The sequence below is a fragment of the Haliotis rubra genome, unplaced genomic scaffold (assembly GCF_003918875.1).
Source record: "Haliotis rubra isolate DU_JTF1 unplaced genomic scaffold, ASM391887v1 Scf381, whole genome shotgun sequence".
NCBI classification, from domain to species: Eukaryota; Metazoa; Mollusca; class Gastropoda; order Lepetellida; family Haliotidae; genus Haliotis; species Haliotis rubra.
In genome coordinates, this window is record NW_025767059.1 from 795,965 (window position 1) to 813,571 (window position 17,607).

Here is a 17,607-nt window from a genome sequence, read left to right on the forward strand (position 1 = left end):
ATCATGCTTCATAGTTACAGGCATTTCAGAGACACAAACTTGTCATGAGGTAATTAGCCATTTAGACACAGGTCGTCATGAATATGTGGCTATTGCAGCAATTACTTGTCTCCCGTGGGTATTCTGGATGTCCCCAGTACCTATTCCCCGTGGTGAGGAAAAGAGGCCAAACATCCCAAACCTGTCACGGATGACGAAGCCGCCGCAATTCGTGTGAGAGTTACGTCCCATTAGGCACGTCAGATCGTGGTTCAAATCCCAGTTTGCCCTTTCCCTGTTTCTAGGTTTGTTAACACCTACCCAAAGTGGCCGATGTCAAATCAGCTGCCGATGAACCTGACACGTCGTGATATACCCGAAATACATTTCAAATCGGTGTAATACCAGTTCACCCACAGTCAGATGGGGATCGGATGGTCGCCGCAGCCACACACAACGAGTCCCGGTCCACAAAGCGCATTGAGTCAACGTGGCTCGTTGCTCGTGTTACATACACAGTGGTCGATAGTGCGAGCATCAACTTACGTTGCCGTCGTAACATCCCAGATATACGCGAGGGAACTTATAACAAGGTTTCACAAGAGTATTTGAGTACACGTAAACATTAACCTGAATTTGTTTTCAAGAATTTCAGTTTTAAAGCTGTAACAGAAAAAAATCAAATTCTTAAATGTTTTTGCCACCGTTTTAACAACTATGGCTCATGGAAAAAATACGGTGGTCTAATTTTAAAAACAAACTTTTAATGTCAGTCTTATTACATTCCAGTTTTTAATGGTCATGATCAGTATAATGAGTGAGTGAGTGTGTCTAGCTTTACGCCGCCTTTACCAGTATTCCAGCGGGGGACACCAGAAATGGGCTTTACACATTGTATCCATGTGGGGAATTGAACCCGGGTCTTTGGCGTGACGAGCGAACGCTTTAACCACTATGTTACCCCACCGCACCCTGTATATCGAGGCTGATAGTAACTGCACATATGGCTACTCAGATACTGAAATATTTGACTTGAACAAGCAGCAAGTAATCCCATGAGTACTCCACGTGTCGTCTTCCAGCAGAATTGTTTCTCATTGCCCATTACTGTGTTGTAAAACATATCTATTTCCAAAATGTTTTCCTTCAAAAAAATGTAAGCAGCGAAATCTCTGGATTTCTACACAGTCGGCGTAATTCAACTGGATGTTCTAGTTCATCGATCACTTGTCTGGTCTGTTTAAATGCCGCCATTGCAAGGCAAGAGCACTGCGTACCCTTTTCGCGAACACCTGGTGTCATCACGGATTTTCAGTGGTCCTTCATATAATTTTCACAGCTGTGAGAACAAGACTGGGTTTTTCTTTGCACTGACTTTTATACACATGAAGTGTTTATATACATGAACCACAAGGTTCCTCTAAGGTTCAGGTATATAGATGACCTCGTGAGTACATTTATTTCATCTATTCACATGTGTTGGAAATCAAAGAAACATGGATTTCACAGAAAGACAGAACATACAAACACAATAGTGTTATCTGATGATCAAACGTTCACAATCCAAACATGCGATTCGCCCAGGGGACCAATACAAAGTGCTGAGTTCCCGCCAGGTCTGAGACAATAGGCAAATACATGAAGAAAACACAGGTTTACTAGAATAAGGTATGACAAGAACAATCATGTCGCAATTAGGATCTGCATCATGCCACCGATCGGCCTTATCAGGCAGTCACTGATCAAACCGTGTACGCTGATTACTGATAATCAGAACACAACTGTTTAATATATTTTCTGTTCACCTATTTCCAAATCCTTTAAGTTCATCGTAGGCCGTAGGAATGATCACTGCCAACAGGTCCCTCTGTAATGTGCAATGTCAATATGCTCTGCTAGAATATTCACTGCCAGCATGTCTGTATGTAATGTTTAAGGTGAGAATGCTCCTCTATAATGTTTAATGTCAATGTCTTCCCCCTGGAAGGTTCAGCGTCAATATGTTCCTCAGGAAATGTTCAGTGTCAATATGTTCCTCAGGAAATGTTCAGTGTCAATATGTTCCTCTGGAAATATTCCGTGTCAATATGTTCTTCTGGAATGTTCAGTGTCAGCATGTACCTCTCTAAATGTTCAGTGCCAATATGTACCTCTGGAATGTTCAGTGTCAGTATGTCAATCTGGAAAGTTCGGCGTCAATAGGTTCAACTGGAATGTTCAATGTCTGTGTCTAGCGTACACCCACAATCCTTCAGTTGACTTCATCACAGCGGCAGTCCTTCGTCCGACTTTATGGCTTTGATCTACTTCTAACGTGTATCTGAAATTAAAAAAAATAAAATTATTCATATTTTTGCATTAGCAGCTGGCACTTTTAATTCATACTTAATTCATTTCGTCTAATCGCATCGATGGCACAACAAATATATATCTATATCTATGTAATATACATAAACAAACCTTTCAAGAATTCTTCCAAGCATGACCTTTTGCTCGTTCAGGGCGAAGTGCTGTCCAATACAGTTCCTGAAAAGAAAATATCAAAATTAATCATATTTGATATCTGTGAACTGTTACAAACCGAACTGCTAATGAAATGTGAATTTTGAAATCATGTAAATAGCTCATAATATTAAATCCCTAATCTGAATGAAATAGGCAAATGAGAACAATGAGTGGGACTGGACAAATATTTGTGTCGAGTTCTTATGGAGTACCCATTTGTACAGCCACTTCGCACTGAAGACATATCATTGCAATGCATCACGATCAATGGATCAGTATTTACGGTGGTGCAGACACCACCACATCTAACGTAAAACTGTAGAGTTATTTTCTGTTTCAAAGCTGGTCTCTGGTGCTCCATAGTGGACATACGAGCAGATAACAAGGGGCATTAAACTCCTCACTCACTCTCAGTGCCTAGGTTTCTACGTTTTCCCAAACCTACCAATAGAGTGGTTTGACACACTACCTACAGCCTGTAGATATATTACCATGGGCAACTACGATACCCTAATCCTACATACCCGTGAAGATCCGGGTTAAAATTGATCTTCAGTAACTCACGCTCGTTGTAAGAGGCGACTCACGGGATCGGGTGGTCACGCTCGCTTACTTGGTTGACCTATGCCTTCTTATCCCAATTGCGTAAATCCATGCTCATGCTGTTGATCGCTGGATTGTCTGGTCCAGACTCGATTATTTACAGACCGCCGCAGTATTGCTGGACTATTGCTGAGAGCGGCTTAAAACAACAAACCAAACCTAATCCTACACATAGATTGCCTTCAGACATTACCTACAGTTGCAGGTACCATAAACCTTAGAACAGCTTGACACATTGACAACAAATAATATTATCATCGACCAGGTTTCACTAAACCGTCAGAGACAGTTGTGAGGCTGTTATGGAGTATTACCTTGGGCCTGCAGAGAAGGGGATGTAAGAGTAGCTGTCCTTCTTCTGGATGTTCTCGGGCAGAAACCGATCAGGGTCATACACTTCCGGGTCTTCCCACACTTCCGGGTTGTGATGAACCTTCCATATATTAATGCCGATAAGGGTCCCAACTGGGAACACCTTTCCATCAATTTCCAAGGGATTTTCCAGTTTTCGGAGAATGGCCGGAACGGGTGAGTGGAACCTCATCCCTTCCTTCAGACACCGGGTCAGATACTCCAGCTTGGTGATGTCATCCCTTGTAACAAAATAATAAAACATATGAATTGTTTTCAGATTTTCCCACATTGTACTGGGATATCCTTTCAGGGTTTTGTTGTCTTGGGATGTCTGCAGCTGCTTTTGTGCTGACAGGGAGCCCTGTGTACCTTTAACCCATGATTTGTTTCGGATGTGGCTGTTGTCACAGCCATTTGGCGAAGTTTAAGTATTTAGGTTCACGACTTGAACTTCTTGCTTACGAAAAAAAAGGCAAAAAATTAAAGGTCTTTAACTCATATGATTTCAAATACAATGTATGTCAAATTATGTCGGATGTGTGGCATTTGGATCTGAGTGCATGATTCGCTTAATGTGTTCCACCCAGGCATGTGCCCTTTACTGTACTTGGTTATTGTCCTTATTTAATACTGTTGGAAAACTCAGGGGATGCCTTCAATATATATTCATGATCAGGTGATGTGCTCCTACCCTGTGACTGTCCTACCAGGTGATGAACCCTTCGAAGTGGCGAACCTTTACGTATGATCTGCTCTTCCAGGTAATACCCACTTCGATTTACCCTACCTGCTGATATGCCCTACCAGCTGACCTACTGTACCAGCTGATGTGCCCTACCTGCTGATTTACTCTACCAGCTGATGTGCCCTATCGGGTGATTTACCCTACCAACTGATGTGCCCTACCGACTCATTTACCCTACCAACTGATGTGCTCTACCGACTCATTTACCCTACCAACTGATGTGCCCTACCGACTGATTTATCCTACCAACTGATGTGCCCTACCGACTGATTTACCCTACCAACTGATGTGCCCTACCGACTGATTTACCCTACCAACTGATGTGCCCTACCGACTGATTTACCCTACCAACTGATGTGCCCTACCGACTGATCTACCCTACCAGCTGATGTGCCCCACCATCTTATTTACCCTACCAGCTGATGTGCCCTACCGACTGATTTAGCCTACCAACTGATGTGCCCTACCGACTGATTTATCCTACCAACTGATGTGCTCTACCGACTGATTTACCGTGCCAGCTGATGTGCCCTACCGACTGATTTAGCCTACCAACTGATGTGCCCTACCGACTGATTTACCGTACCAGCTGATGTGCTCTACATGCTGATGTGTCCTATCGTGTGATTTACCCTACCAACTGATGTGCCCTACCGACTGATTTATCCTACCAACTGATGTGCTCTACCGGCTGATTTACCATGCCAGCTGATGTGCCCCGCCGGCTTATTTACCGTACCAGCTGATGTGCCCCACGGGCTGATTTACCCTACCAGCTGATGTGCCCTACCGATTGATTTACCGTACCAGCTGATGTGCTCTACCGGCTGATTTACAGTGCCAGCTGATGCGCCCCACCGGCTCATTTACCGTACCAGCTGATGTGCCCCACCCGCTCATTTACCGTACCAGCTGATGTGCCCTACCGACCAACGGATGTGCTCTACCGGCTGATTTACCGTGCCAGCTGATGTGCCCCACCGGCTTATTTACCGTGCTAGCTGATGTGCCCAATCGGGTGATTTACCCTACCAACTAATCTGCCCTCCCGGGTTATTTACCCTACCTGCTGATGTGCCCTACCTGCTGATTTAGTCTACCTACTGATTTACCCTAAATGCTGATGTGCCCTGGCTGCCTATTTATCTTACCAGCTGACTTACCCTACCAGTTGATGTGCCCTACCGGGTGATTTACCCTACCAGCCGAGGTGCCCTACCGGGTGATTTACCCGTAAAGTGATGTGCTCTACCAGATGACCTTCCCTTCCATGTGATGTGCTCCAAGTAATGTTCTTAACTAGGCAATGTGCTCTACCAGGCGATGTGCCTTACCATGAGAAGTGCCCAAAGTGATGTTACTCACTAGGTAATGTGCTCTACCAGATTATCTTCCCCCACCATGTGGTGTGCTCCAAGTGATGCAGCTAACAAGATAATGTTCTACCAGGCTATGTGCTCTTCGGTCCACATGTGCTCCACAAAGTGACGTACCTAACAAATGATGCGACCTTTCAGGTGATGTATCCTACCAGGTGATGTTCTCAAAATGATGATGTACCAAACTAGGTGATGTGCCCTACCAGGTGATGTGCTTGGACTCTCTTCCATTCAGTAGTGTGTCCAGTTCCTCCTGGATCCTGGTCTGGAACTCGGGTTTGGAGGCCATGGTAAACAGCGTCCATGATATTCCACTGGTCGTTGTGTCGTGACCTGTTTAGGGAACACAGTACAGTCAACTCTCGTTAATCCGACACTTGTGGTTGCAGAGGAATATGTCGGATTAACGAGAATGTCGAATTAATGTATTTGTGTGAAAATATCAATGTTTACTAACGTCCTGATCGCTGTTGCATGCATATCAGAAAATGGTAGATCTAGTTATCTTCATCGTATGTAAAAATATTAGTTCATTCCAAGCGTGATATCAATATTAAGCAGTGACGACAATCACAGTATTGCGCAACCTTTGAACCATTGGCTCCGTGAGAATGAATTCATATGAGTGTGGGGCATGTTTGTAACAATAATTAACAAAGCAACGCTTACAACACGAACATCATACACGCAGACATTATGGAACTGGAACACGGTCGGGTCCCCATAATATGGTACGTGACTTGAAGTATCTACAGACATGCATCGTCACACTACAGCTACAGGCCTTCGCTTTATTCTGGCTCCTACTGAAGGTGTGTGGGTAGGGAGTGACGACGTTGTTTAAAATAGGTGAGTGAGTGAGTGAGTAACGTTTTCCGCAGCTTTAAGCAATATTCCAGCAATATCTCGGCGGGGACACCAGAGATGCGATTCACATATTGTTCCTGTGTGGGGAATCGAACCGTGTCGTCCGTGTGCCTAACGAACGCTTTAACCACTTGGCTACCCGATCGCCCATTTTAGAAATAGGGATGTGGGTGGCCATAAGCGGCTTGCACAGCGTTCAAGTCTCATCACATAATGCTAGGGTAATTTTGGAGGAAAATCTAAAATTCTTGGTCCCTGTGTATCTTGAAAGTCGATCTGTGTATTTTGTACTGGACTGGTCAGCAGGAGCACGCATCTCAGTACTCGTCAGCATGATTTCTAGTGGTACATTTTTGACTCCAAGTAAACAACCGATGTTCTAACACAGGTCTCTTCATTCGAATATTGTCTTACTGAAATTAACGTTCACGGTTTGGCATGAATTCTATGCACTGATCATACCTTCAAATAGAAACGTGTCGACTTCATTCCTGATCTCTAGCGGGGTGAGGCCCTTGCCATCAGCATCTTTGGCACTGAGCAGGACGTCCAGGAAGTCCAGGTAGCGGGCCTTGGGGGGACCATCTCTCTCCTACACAGGGTAAGATGTTGCACACATGACAGTACTACAATACGTTACACACAGTAAATGTTACAGAAACGCGTAACCCGTGAAGATCCGGGTCAGAATTGATCTTCAGCAGCCCATGATTGTCGTAAGAGGCGACTAACGGGATCGGGTGGTCAGCTCGCGGACTTGGTTGACACACGTCATCGTATCTCAGTTGCGTAGACAGATACTCATGCTGTTGATCACTGGATTGCCTGGACCAGACTCGATTATTTACAGACTGCCGCTATATAGCTATAGTGCGGCGTTAAACAACAAACAAACACACATGGGCAATCAATGCAGCATATACAGTCATATAGTCTCACGAACACAATGTTAATAGTTCTGCTTTGGTTCACAATGAGCATTATACTTTGTAACGAATTGTAGAAACTGTTGTGCGTACAGATTGTTCAAGTTTAAACACTGACCAAGGTCTGCCGCCTCTTGTCGATGATGTCTTCCGCCCAGCGATGTACAAAGTCACAATGCTTCTTAAACTTCTTTCCCGCAGCCGTATTGTAAAAGACGAAGTCAAAGAGGTGCCAAGGTTTGCTGAATACAGACGTTTCAATCATTTTCGTATCAGACGATGTTCGTTTTACAATTTTAAATAAAACAAATAGCAGATTCTGAATATTCTGGAAGATAATTTGTCTATCACATTTACTTGACTCTCAACCATATATTTTCTCACATGTGATTCAAACTGTGCAAGTAAATTATAAAACACCCACGCCAGGGAATACCCAGTCTCTATCATCCGGAATGGTGGGGTAGCCTAGTGGTTAATGCGTTAGGTCGTCACGCCGAAGACCCGGGTACAATGTGTGAAGCCAATTTCTTATGTCACTCGCCATTATATTGCTGGAATATAGCTAAAAGCGGCGTAAAACTAAACTCACTCAGTCAAGGTTTGTTAGCACCATACTGCATGAATCGGACTTTTCCTCTTGGTAAAATTGAAATACTTATCACAGCGGCGTTAAACCCAAGTCCCTCACTCACTCAAATGTCTACGAATGGTTGACACATATTCTAATGTCACATAGATTATCTGATACACATAAGAAACACCTACGACAGGCATCGTTCTCAGGTTTTCTCCCACTTAGAGCTGACACCGCGAAGTGATTAAATGAGGGAATATGTTTTTCGCCACTTTTAGCAATATTCAAACAACAGAAAAGGGCTTCTGCTTGACGAACGGAAGCTGTAACCATCAGGGTGTGTGTGTTGTTGTTGTTGTTGTTGTTGTTGAAGCTTCCTCTGGTCATGCTGAAGATCTTGGTTCGATTCCCCATATGGGTTGAATGTATGAAGCCCATTTCTAGTGTCCCCCGACGTGATATTGCTGGAATATTGCTAACAGCGGAGTAAAACCATATTCACTCACTCATTATCGAATTATTCAAGCAGATTATAATGGGGCAATTCCCTATGATATTGCAATGACGAACTGTGAATGACGTCCAAAATGCAATGAGGAAACTATGCACCTAAAAGTAAGTATGATTCACATATATTTACCAGCACAATAGATATATACTCACAAGCTCCTGTCTACTCCCAGTGACAGTAATTCATTGACTGCGTTGAGATATGGATGTGTCTCCCTACAACACAAAATATAATATATGTAGCCAGTGTGTATTTGTATGCATCCATTAAGTAAATATGAACCATCACTATCAACATCCCTTCCCCTCAACGTCTCCCGACCCTCCCCCCACACGCGCCTGTACATATATTCATTATCTACACCACAAACAAATATATAAAAATCGAAGTCAATGAACATATAAACTGACCCCCGGCAATTCAAAGAAAAAAGATCACAAAAAATAAAATAAATCCAGCAAACCTGAAACACTTACAAGTGATGCATATTCAAATAGCAACATACCCAACAAAAATAAATAAGCAAGAGAGCGAAAAACTATTCCCCGTACTCACCCCTGTTGTCACATATCAAATTCCCCGCACTTACCCCTGGAGCTGTATGTCTTCCTTGACCGACATGGCGCATCTCAACAGGATATCAAATGTACACTGACTGACCATGTTGAACAACTCAAAGCTGGTGCCTCCTTCCACGTGCTTGTCAATCTTCTCCTGGACAAAGAAATGTTCACAAGCATTATGTATTGTTCAGTCTAAGCGCTTAAAAGGTGGTCACCCGATCGCAGAAAAATACAATTGCGATGTTGAGAGTATATGTTTTGGAGGCTCACGACCTATGAGAAGAAACAAGATTATTACGTCGTCGTCGGTCGTTAGCATTAATAATATGTACTCCATGTGACGAGACCTGAGAAGAAAATAGAAGCCTTCTGTTTCACTTTTCAGGCCAGCGAGATTTATCCAAAGGAACGACTCTTGGGATTGTGTTCTTCTTAACACACTGATACACATTCGACGCAGTCGTCGTTCAGGGACTTTCCACATTTTTTACTATAATATGTTATAGTAGTAGTTTAGCAGCATTTGTAAGTGTACGACACGAGAAGAAATACCATCATGGTGTCAATGGCGTTATTGGAGACTTCGACGTAGGGTTTAAGGATGTCGAAGTGGAAAGCGGGTGTGAGCAGACGGCGTGATCGGTACCAGCGTTGTCCCCCAGCAATCAAAAGGCCCTCCCCGAGCCAGGGGACGAGATTTTCGTACGGGCCTAAAAGACCTCTTGGCTTCGGTTCTGAAAAATAAAATTCACACTTGGGATAAAATAGGGCCTGTAAGTCTCGCCGGGGCGCTACTCCCGGTACTAAGCTGGTTCCCGGGTCTCTTTGCGCGCCACCTTGCGATATGAAAGACGGGCCCAACTTACTTCCGTTACTAGATTTCCGGTGAGAAGCGTGATGTCACCGGAAGTACTAAGGTCCTGCGAAGAACCATGACCTACTTACGGACCCTATAGAAATTTACTGTTAAATAATGTTTTTGTCTAAGAATTCTGGAAAATACGACTGTATTCCAGTATCGGAATTCGCTGCACAGAGCTACATCCTCTAGGCCGCCCATAAACATATGGTCGGAGTTCAAATCCCGGTTTGTCCTGTTCATGTTTGTCTCGGTACAACATACCCGTGTTCGTGGGTACAAAGGGAGGTGAGGTAGCCTAGTACTTAAACGTTCCCTTGTCACGCCGAAGACCCTGGTTCAATTCCACACATGGGTACATTGTGTAAAGCCAATTTCTAGTGTCCCCTGTCGTGATATTGCTGGAACATTGCCAAAAGCAGCGTAGAATTGAACTTAATCACTCACTCACAACGTGTGAGAACAGCATCACTTCGGCCTTTCATACCCACTACAAACAAAAACGTTGTGAAATATTGTTCAAAGCGAGGTGAAATCTTACTTGCCACTCACATTCCTAAGTGGAAATACAGAATAGCAAAACGGCATCAATAGCCCCACCCACCTGAACTCTTGATGATGGGTCTGATAGTGTCAGGGTGGAAGACGCTGATTACAGGCAGGAACGGACCTCTCCAGATCCTGTGGTACTTGGGGAACCTTCTCATCCATTCTTTGTCTACCAGGGCCCGCTTTTCAAAATCCTGGGGGTACTGGAACAAAGAGACCCGTGAAGATCCGGGTTAGAACTGGTCTTCAGCAACCCATGCTTGTCGTAAAGCGACTAACGAGATTGGGTGGCCAGACTCGCTGACTTGGTTGCCATCGTATCCCAATTGCGTAGATCGATGCTCATGCTGTTGATCACTGGATTGTCTGATCCAGGTTCGATTATTTACAGACCGCCGCTATATAGCTGGAAATGTTCAGTGCGTCGTAAAACAACACACACAAACCAACTGTAACAAAGACGGATGGTTATTGCATTTTCCTCAGAACAGTGTTCGTAAACGTAGAACATTCGCGCAAACGCGATTGTTGCTTCGTGGAAGTTTTCACTGCGTGAAACACGTGGAGCTGAATTTGCATGAGGTGTTTTCGTTAGCAGTTTTGTTACTGTTGTCAGAACTTTGAATTAAAGAACACTGCGTGACATGGCATAATACAAATAATTTTAAAGCACCCACATACACCATCACTGAACACATGTGCGCCATCATCACCCCAACTAACAAAATAAAGCACATACATACATCTTCATAGAGCACGCCTCATCAAACGAAGCACATACAAACAGCATCGTCAAGCACATCTCATCAAATTAAGCACATACGTGCACCATCGTCAAGCAAACCTCACCAAATGAAGCACACACATACACCATTATCAAGCACAACTCGACAAACGAAGCACATAAATATACCACCACGGGGCACAACTCGCTAAATGAAGCACATACAAATATCATCATTAAGCACAACTCGCTAAATGAAGCACATACAAACATCATTAAGCACAATTCGCTAAATGAAGCACATACAAACATCATTTAGCACAACTCACCAAATGAAGCACATACAAACATCATAAGGCACAACTCGCTAAATGAAGCACATACAAACATCATTAAGCACAACTCACCAATTGAAGCACATACAAACATCATTAAGCACAACTCACCAAATGAAGCACAAACAAACATCATTAAGCACAACTCACCAAATGAAGCACATACAAACATCATTAAGCACAACTCACCATATGAAGCACATACAAACATCATTAAGCACAACTCGCCAAATGAAGCACAAACAAACATCATTAAGCACAACTCACCAAATGAAGCACATACATACATCATTAAGCACAAGTCACCAAATGAAGCACAAACATCATTAAGCACAACTCACCAAATGAAGCACATACATACATCATTAAGCACAACTCACGAACTGAAGCACATACAAACATCATCATAAAGCACAACTCGGCCAATGAAGCACACACATATCCATACCACCAAGCACAACTCACCACATGCAGGTTGCCTGTCTTCCAAGAGAAGTCCTTAACGCCCTGACAGTTGTTGAAGAACTTGAAGAAACGGCGATACCAGACCAGGAACTTGATAACGCGGTATATCACGTACAAGAGAACAGATGTTCCTGCTGACTTGAGAAAGGTTTTGCGATTAAAACGAGATATGAGCTCCAGTCTGTCCATGTTGAGAACCTTTTCTTCCTCCAGCTACCCGGTTACCCAGCTCGTGTGTTGTGTGTGGGGGTCACTCGTTCACTTACATACCTTTCATGCAGAGTCACTGGTGGTGAAGTGAGCGACTCCAATATCGTCCCGTGTTATCTTATCCTTGACGTTTCGGGGTGTCCCAGTTATTGACCCCCCGACCTGCTGGCAGTCGGGTCACGGGTTCAAAATGAAAGGTTTTTGAGAGGTTATCAAGTCTGACTGACTGAGTTTGGTTTTACGCCGCTTTTAGCAATATTCCAGCAATATCACGGCGGGGGACACCAGAAATGGGCTTCACTCATTGTACCCATGTGGGGATTCGAACCCGGATCTTCGGCGTGACGAGGTTATCATGTGTTCGTGTTTAATAGTAGTGTGTATTTCTACCAAATGCGGCGCTCTGTGTTTTCCTTTTAAAGGTCACATAAACCCTAGGGGGTACAAATACATAAATCACTAACTGGCATCGTTATAAATGAAACCCCGTCATTAAAACTACTCATTTCGACCTTTAATTGACTTAAATCGACCTTTTTGACAACAGTGCACAATTCTCACCCGCAAACGAAATTTCAACCAATCAGAGCGGCGCGTCTCTGTGACGTCATATGAGGAATAGCTTTGAGGGCCGATGCAGAATTCACCTGCATTTTAGGGGGTAAATTATCTTGTTTACAGGCTTGTATAAACCTGAAATCGTGACAATTGTTGTGGAAAATGAAAGCTATATGTTCTCACAATCTACTGTCATTTAATTTTGTCTCCTGCTTTGCCTAGTTTCCGAGTTACAACTTGTTTTCATAGACGATTCTGTCAAAATCGATTGGTGTCGTTAGGCCCTATTTGTATAATGACTGATCTAAATTGATCCCATTTCTGTGTTTTTTACCTCGATATTTAATCATGTCATGTAAAAATCTGTTTGTATTCTCAAAACAGTGTCGGCCCATAAGTTTTCACATGCAATACAGCAATTAATACTCCCTTGTTGTAGCCCGTGTTAGGTGGTATAAACCTACACATGTTATTTGTCATCATTCACTTGATGGTCAGTTAATGAATTTATAACAGGTATAATTAGTGGTAACACACTTAGATTACCCGACAAAGGTTCCCATTTGGCATTTCTTGTGTCTGGAGTAAATATTCAACATTATAAACATCGATCAAAGGATTAACCGATAACACGCTGATTGATTAATTACTTTTATCTTACACAGCGGAATTGTCAAAAGGTAGTGTTTATGTATGTAGATTTACTAATCTATACTGAATACACTCTGTCGTGTCGGTGTCTGCGTAAAAACAACGTGCTTCGTTCAAAGGATTAACCGGCAATACATTGATTGATTGCCCATTATTGGCTAACTAAATTACTGTTTTTAAAGAAAGGCGGACATTATGCAATTAGTTGCCAGGTGTGCTATCTTGGGTGACCAATGAGACTATACACCAATACCTGATCACTTTTTCGTATATTAAACTGTTAAAAGACACATCATTTGGAACAGTTTTGTGGATATTGATGGATACATTCCTCGAACAAGGTAATGGCCTGATATTGTTCCTATAACTTTAATCTGTTTTAATTTTAATATTTGCATTTTGTTTTTATTCATTTGTCGTAGCATTCAACAGAATCATTGTTTTCGCCGTGAAGCGTAATGAGACAGACAACATACACTAGGGTGTGTGTGCGGATTATGATTCACATTGGCAAACTATAAAATGTCTAGCTATTACAGTTCTGTTATAAATTCACTTTAAGTATCAGCTGATCGTCTGCTTTTTATTTAGTTTCAAAATGCATACAAGTATGATAACAAACTAATTAGGATTATAAGACCAAATATAAAGACGCACATTGACTAGTATCTACATACTGGTGAGTGGACATTAACCATGTGAATGTAGCAAGAAATTTATCGCGGAGTATTGTAACTTCGACCACAACCTCACTTCCGAGGAAGAAATCGTTATGTTACAAGTTGTGTCATGGAAAATCTTTATGGTCATCAATCATATACATATTTTACTACAACTAGTAAGTAGTTTTGATTCTTTAACTTCCGTGAAGCGATCTGAACACAAGTAAGATATCGTTTCAGGCTTCCACAACGCTCGCTTCGCACTCACAAACATAACCCATTTAGCACGAACTGCGGGGTCCTGTGGAAATCTGTGCATGGTGACACCATCACCCGACCCCTAGGAGCAATTGACGACAAAGCAACGATTCGGCATGTCGTCGTTGATGTCGAGAAATCATCAAAATGATGAGCATGCTACACACTTTCTATACAACTAAATGAAAATCGTTCCTCATATGACGTCACTGCAGTGCTCTGGCGACAGAGTTACGTAACCTGTCTGTGGTTTCGTTGGCGGGCGAGAGAGAAGCAGGCGACTTTTTGGCCACTTTTAATCGCTCGGTATTAATTAACCACAAGTTTTTAAAGAATAAATTTGGTGTTCCGCATAAGACTAACCCCAAATCTTTCATATGTAACGGTTAAAAGAGTAACAAAAAACAAAGTTTAGTGGTTCTTTAACATTCGAGTCATTCAAGAACCAGCAGTCTATACTACTGACTGGTTCGAACCATCCAGTCGGCGTGTTTCAACTTCAACATTTCGTCATTTAATAGACTGAAAAGGCAGTGTACAAATAACTTTTCGTACGTTCATTTTCCTGTCTTCATTGAGCTGACACACTTTGCAGCTAATGACTCCCTAAAACACACACACACACGCGTGCCCGCACGCGCACACACACGCATGCACACATTCTCTCTTTCTTTCTCTCTCGATGGTAGGTGGGAGATGGAGGGACTGTTGAGATTTCGCAAATATTGAATATGATGATGAATTCCAATAGTCAATTTGCCATTATGATGATGACCGGTACCACTCTCCTTTTATCCGTGAATCCGTTATCTGTGAATTTCTCCAACAGCACTGGCGGCGGGTAGGCTAGTGGTTAAAGCGTTCGGTCCTCAACCCCCGAAGACACAGGTTCGATTCTCCACATGGGTACAATGTATGAAGCCCATTTCTGGTGTCCCCCAGATATTGCTGGAATATTGCTAAAAGAGGCGTAAAACTAAACTCACTCACTCCTTCACTCACTCCTCAAACAAGAAGCCAAGAACCGCCGTGTTTTAACTCGTACAGTGTTCAGGGCCTAGATTTTCGAAGCTCTCTTAGCGCTAAGATAGTCGTAAGTTAATGTTAATGAATGGCACTTACGTCTATCTTAGCCCTAAGAGAGCTTCGACGAAAATCTAGGCCCTGATCACATTAGTACATACGCACTTTTACTAACAGTTGAACATTTCAACCATAAAAAGAATATTTAAAGGGCCAACATATTTGAGGTCACATAAAGCTTCCACACATCACACGCACGTACCTTGTAGCTGTTGATGCATTGCTGCCTCGTGTCTTAACACTTGTTCGTAAAACAATTATACATAATCAAATGTCATGTTGGTATTTCAGAAAACGTAGAGTCAGTGAGTGAGTTTAGTTGTACGCGGCACTCAGCAATATTTCAGCTATATGGCGGCAGTCTGTAAATAATCGAGTCTGGACCAGACAATCCAGTGATCAACAGCATGAGCATCGATCTGCGCATTTGGGAAGACAAACTAGAAAAGACTTATGTGGATATTACTCACAAACGGTGTCAACACGAGTGGTTATTTCTTTGCACGAACGACATGCACAAGAATTTATAATGGCAACATATGTTCAGATACTAGTTACACAAATATGCACTGACACATTCCAAAGGTGTTGTGGTATTTTAGCAAGTGGTCCGCATTAAGAAGGTCTCTGTTGACAAATGGTTCGGGATAAAATCTGAAATTTACCGTGAAACGTGTCAGTGTGTAAAAACAGACTGAAATCATTTTTTGAAACTCGTTTATACTCACATAAACTGGCATTTTGATACTCAACTTCTGTCATGTCTGGTACGGAGACATGCAATTTGCAGGTTTGACGTTGGAACAAAACAGAGCATTGTGGCATGAGCTCTTGACGTTTCACCGTCAGTAATTAGCAGATTAGGTGTCCTCCCATTACGCAGACAGCCAGTTCGCAGACACCTTAAAACAACAACATTTACGGTTCAGTGAACAGATTATCTACTACCTGTTACCTACACATTACAATGGAATAGTCCAAATAATAACACAGGAACAAACTGAAGCTATATTATTTATTTTGAAAGATGGAACGAAAAGACACTAATTTAAAAAAACCAGTTTATTTTCATAAACATTTCGGTTTAACCTTCTAGTCTAACGGGTGTCGGCATCATCATACTGAAAACATTAGCTTAGCTATTAGAAATTGCGACACTGTTGTATCATATAAATCAAATAAAGACAAATGTGAACCTAAATAGTATTCATATGGAATAAAGAAGTTACATGTTTTGCACACAATATTAAGATATATAACCAGTGCACTTAATTATGATTTATTTAGAATAAATATGACGCATCATGTCAATGTGACCATGGATGTGAGAATGTTTTTCATTTCTCCCTTGAATGTCCATTGTATACTACTCAAAGACATAAACTGTTACAATCTTTAGAAAGTATTGTTAAAATTAGAACACTGATTGGTATTAATCGTATCTTACATGGCAATGCAGGTGTCTCATTTACTGCAGATCAGAATGTTTTCAAATATCTACATATCTATATCTCTCCAACGAAACGTTTTCTCAGTTAACTTCCGTTGTACATATGATATTATTGGGAGGGGGCTTTTCTATCAATAAACACAATCAATTTTATATTCGATAGTAATTAATAGTAAAATCAGTTTTGAGAAGAGAAATCATTTATCATTTAATCACAACAAAGTTCTATTTACCCACAATCAACATTCTCAGTAACGAACCTGTTTCAGGCTTACCCTGCTCTACTCACTACACAGTGGACTGTTCCATTATACCCGTAGGTGTTACCCTAATTAACCTTCTAGTTCAGTGTCTGTCAATTGGGTGTCTGTCAAATGTGAACGTTTTTCCCTTTCAGTGTTTCCCTTTAAACCTGTGTGTCTGTCGGTCTCTGTTGAGTGGTTGCCATATATAAGATTGTTATGCTTTTATCAAGGGAGTTTAAGTGTAGTAGACGATACAAACCTGGAACCGCCAAATTCGCTTTCACACTAGAGAATATAGGTGTGCGGACAAAAAACCTGTGGACAAAACCCCCTTAGGACAAAACCTCCCACCGTGTAAGACAAAAAACCAAAAAGCTCCAAATGAATAATGAAGATTGTTTATCATTCAGAAATTTTATTTAGCCTACAATCAGAATATATACATCAGTGTAAATTACCCACCATGCATGTAATTGTCCTGAAAGTTTAATGACGGTGTAAGCTGACAAGTAAGCCGGGTGAAATATAACATGACCCCTCCCAAATACT

The 17,607-nt window shown here is 42.1% G+C and overlaps 1 protein-coding gene across 1 annotated transcript; it reads right to left on the bottom strand.

Annotated features, from left to right (window-relative positions):
* Positions 1 to 1,337: 1,337 nt before the first annotated feature.
* On the bottom strand, positions 1,338 to 12,262 carry LOC124286395 (ultra-long-chain fatty acid omega-hydroxylase-like). The gene is made up of 11 exons (XM_046722762.1): positions 11,942 to 12,262; positions 10,473 to 10,620; positions 9,562 to 9,743; positions 9,036 to 9,160; positions 8,599 to 8,661; positions 7,477 to 7,600; positions 6,895 to 7,024; positions 5,769 to 5,898; positions 3,402 to 3,680; positions 2,440 to 2,505; positions 1,338 to 2,299 (listed from the first exon to the last, which is right to left on the bottom strand). Exons 1-11 carry the CDS (start codon positions 12,128 to 12,130, stop codon positions 2,197 to 2,199), a joined length of 1,539 nt encoding a protein of 512 aa, XP_046578718.1. The 5' UTR covers positions 12,131 to 12,262; the 3' UTR covers positions 1,338 to 2,196.
* Between the last annotated feature and the right edge of the window lie 5,345 nt (positions 12,263 to 17,607).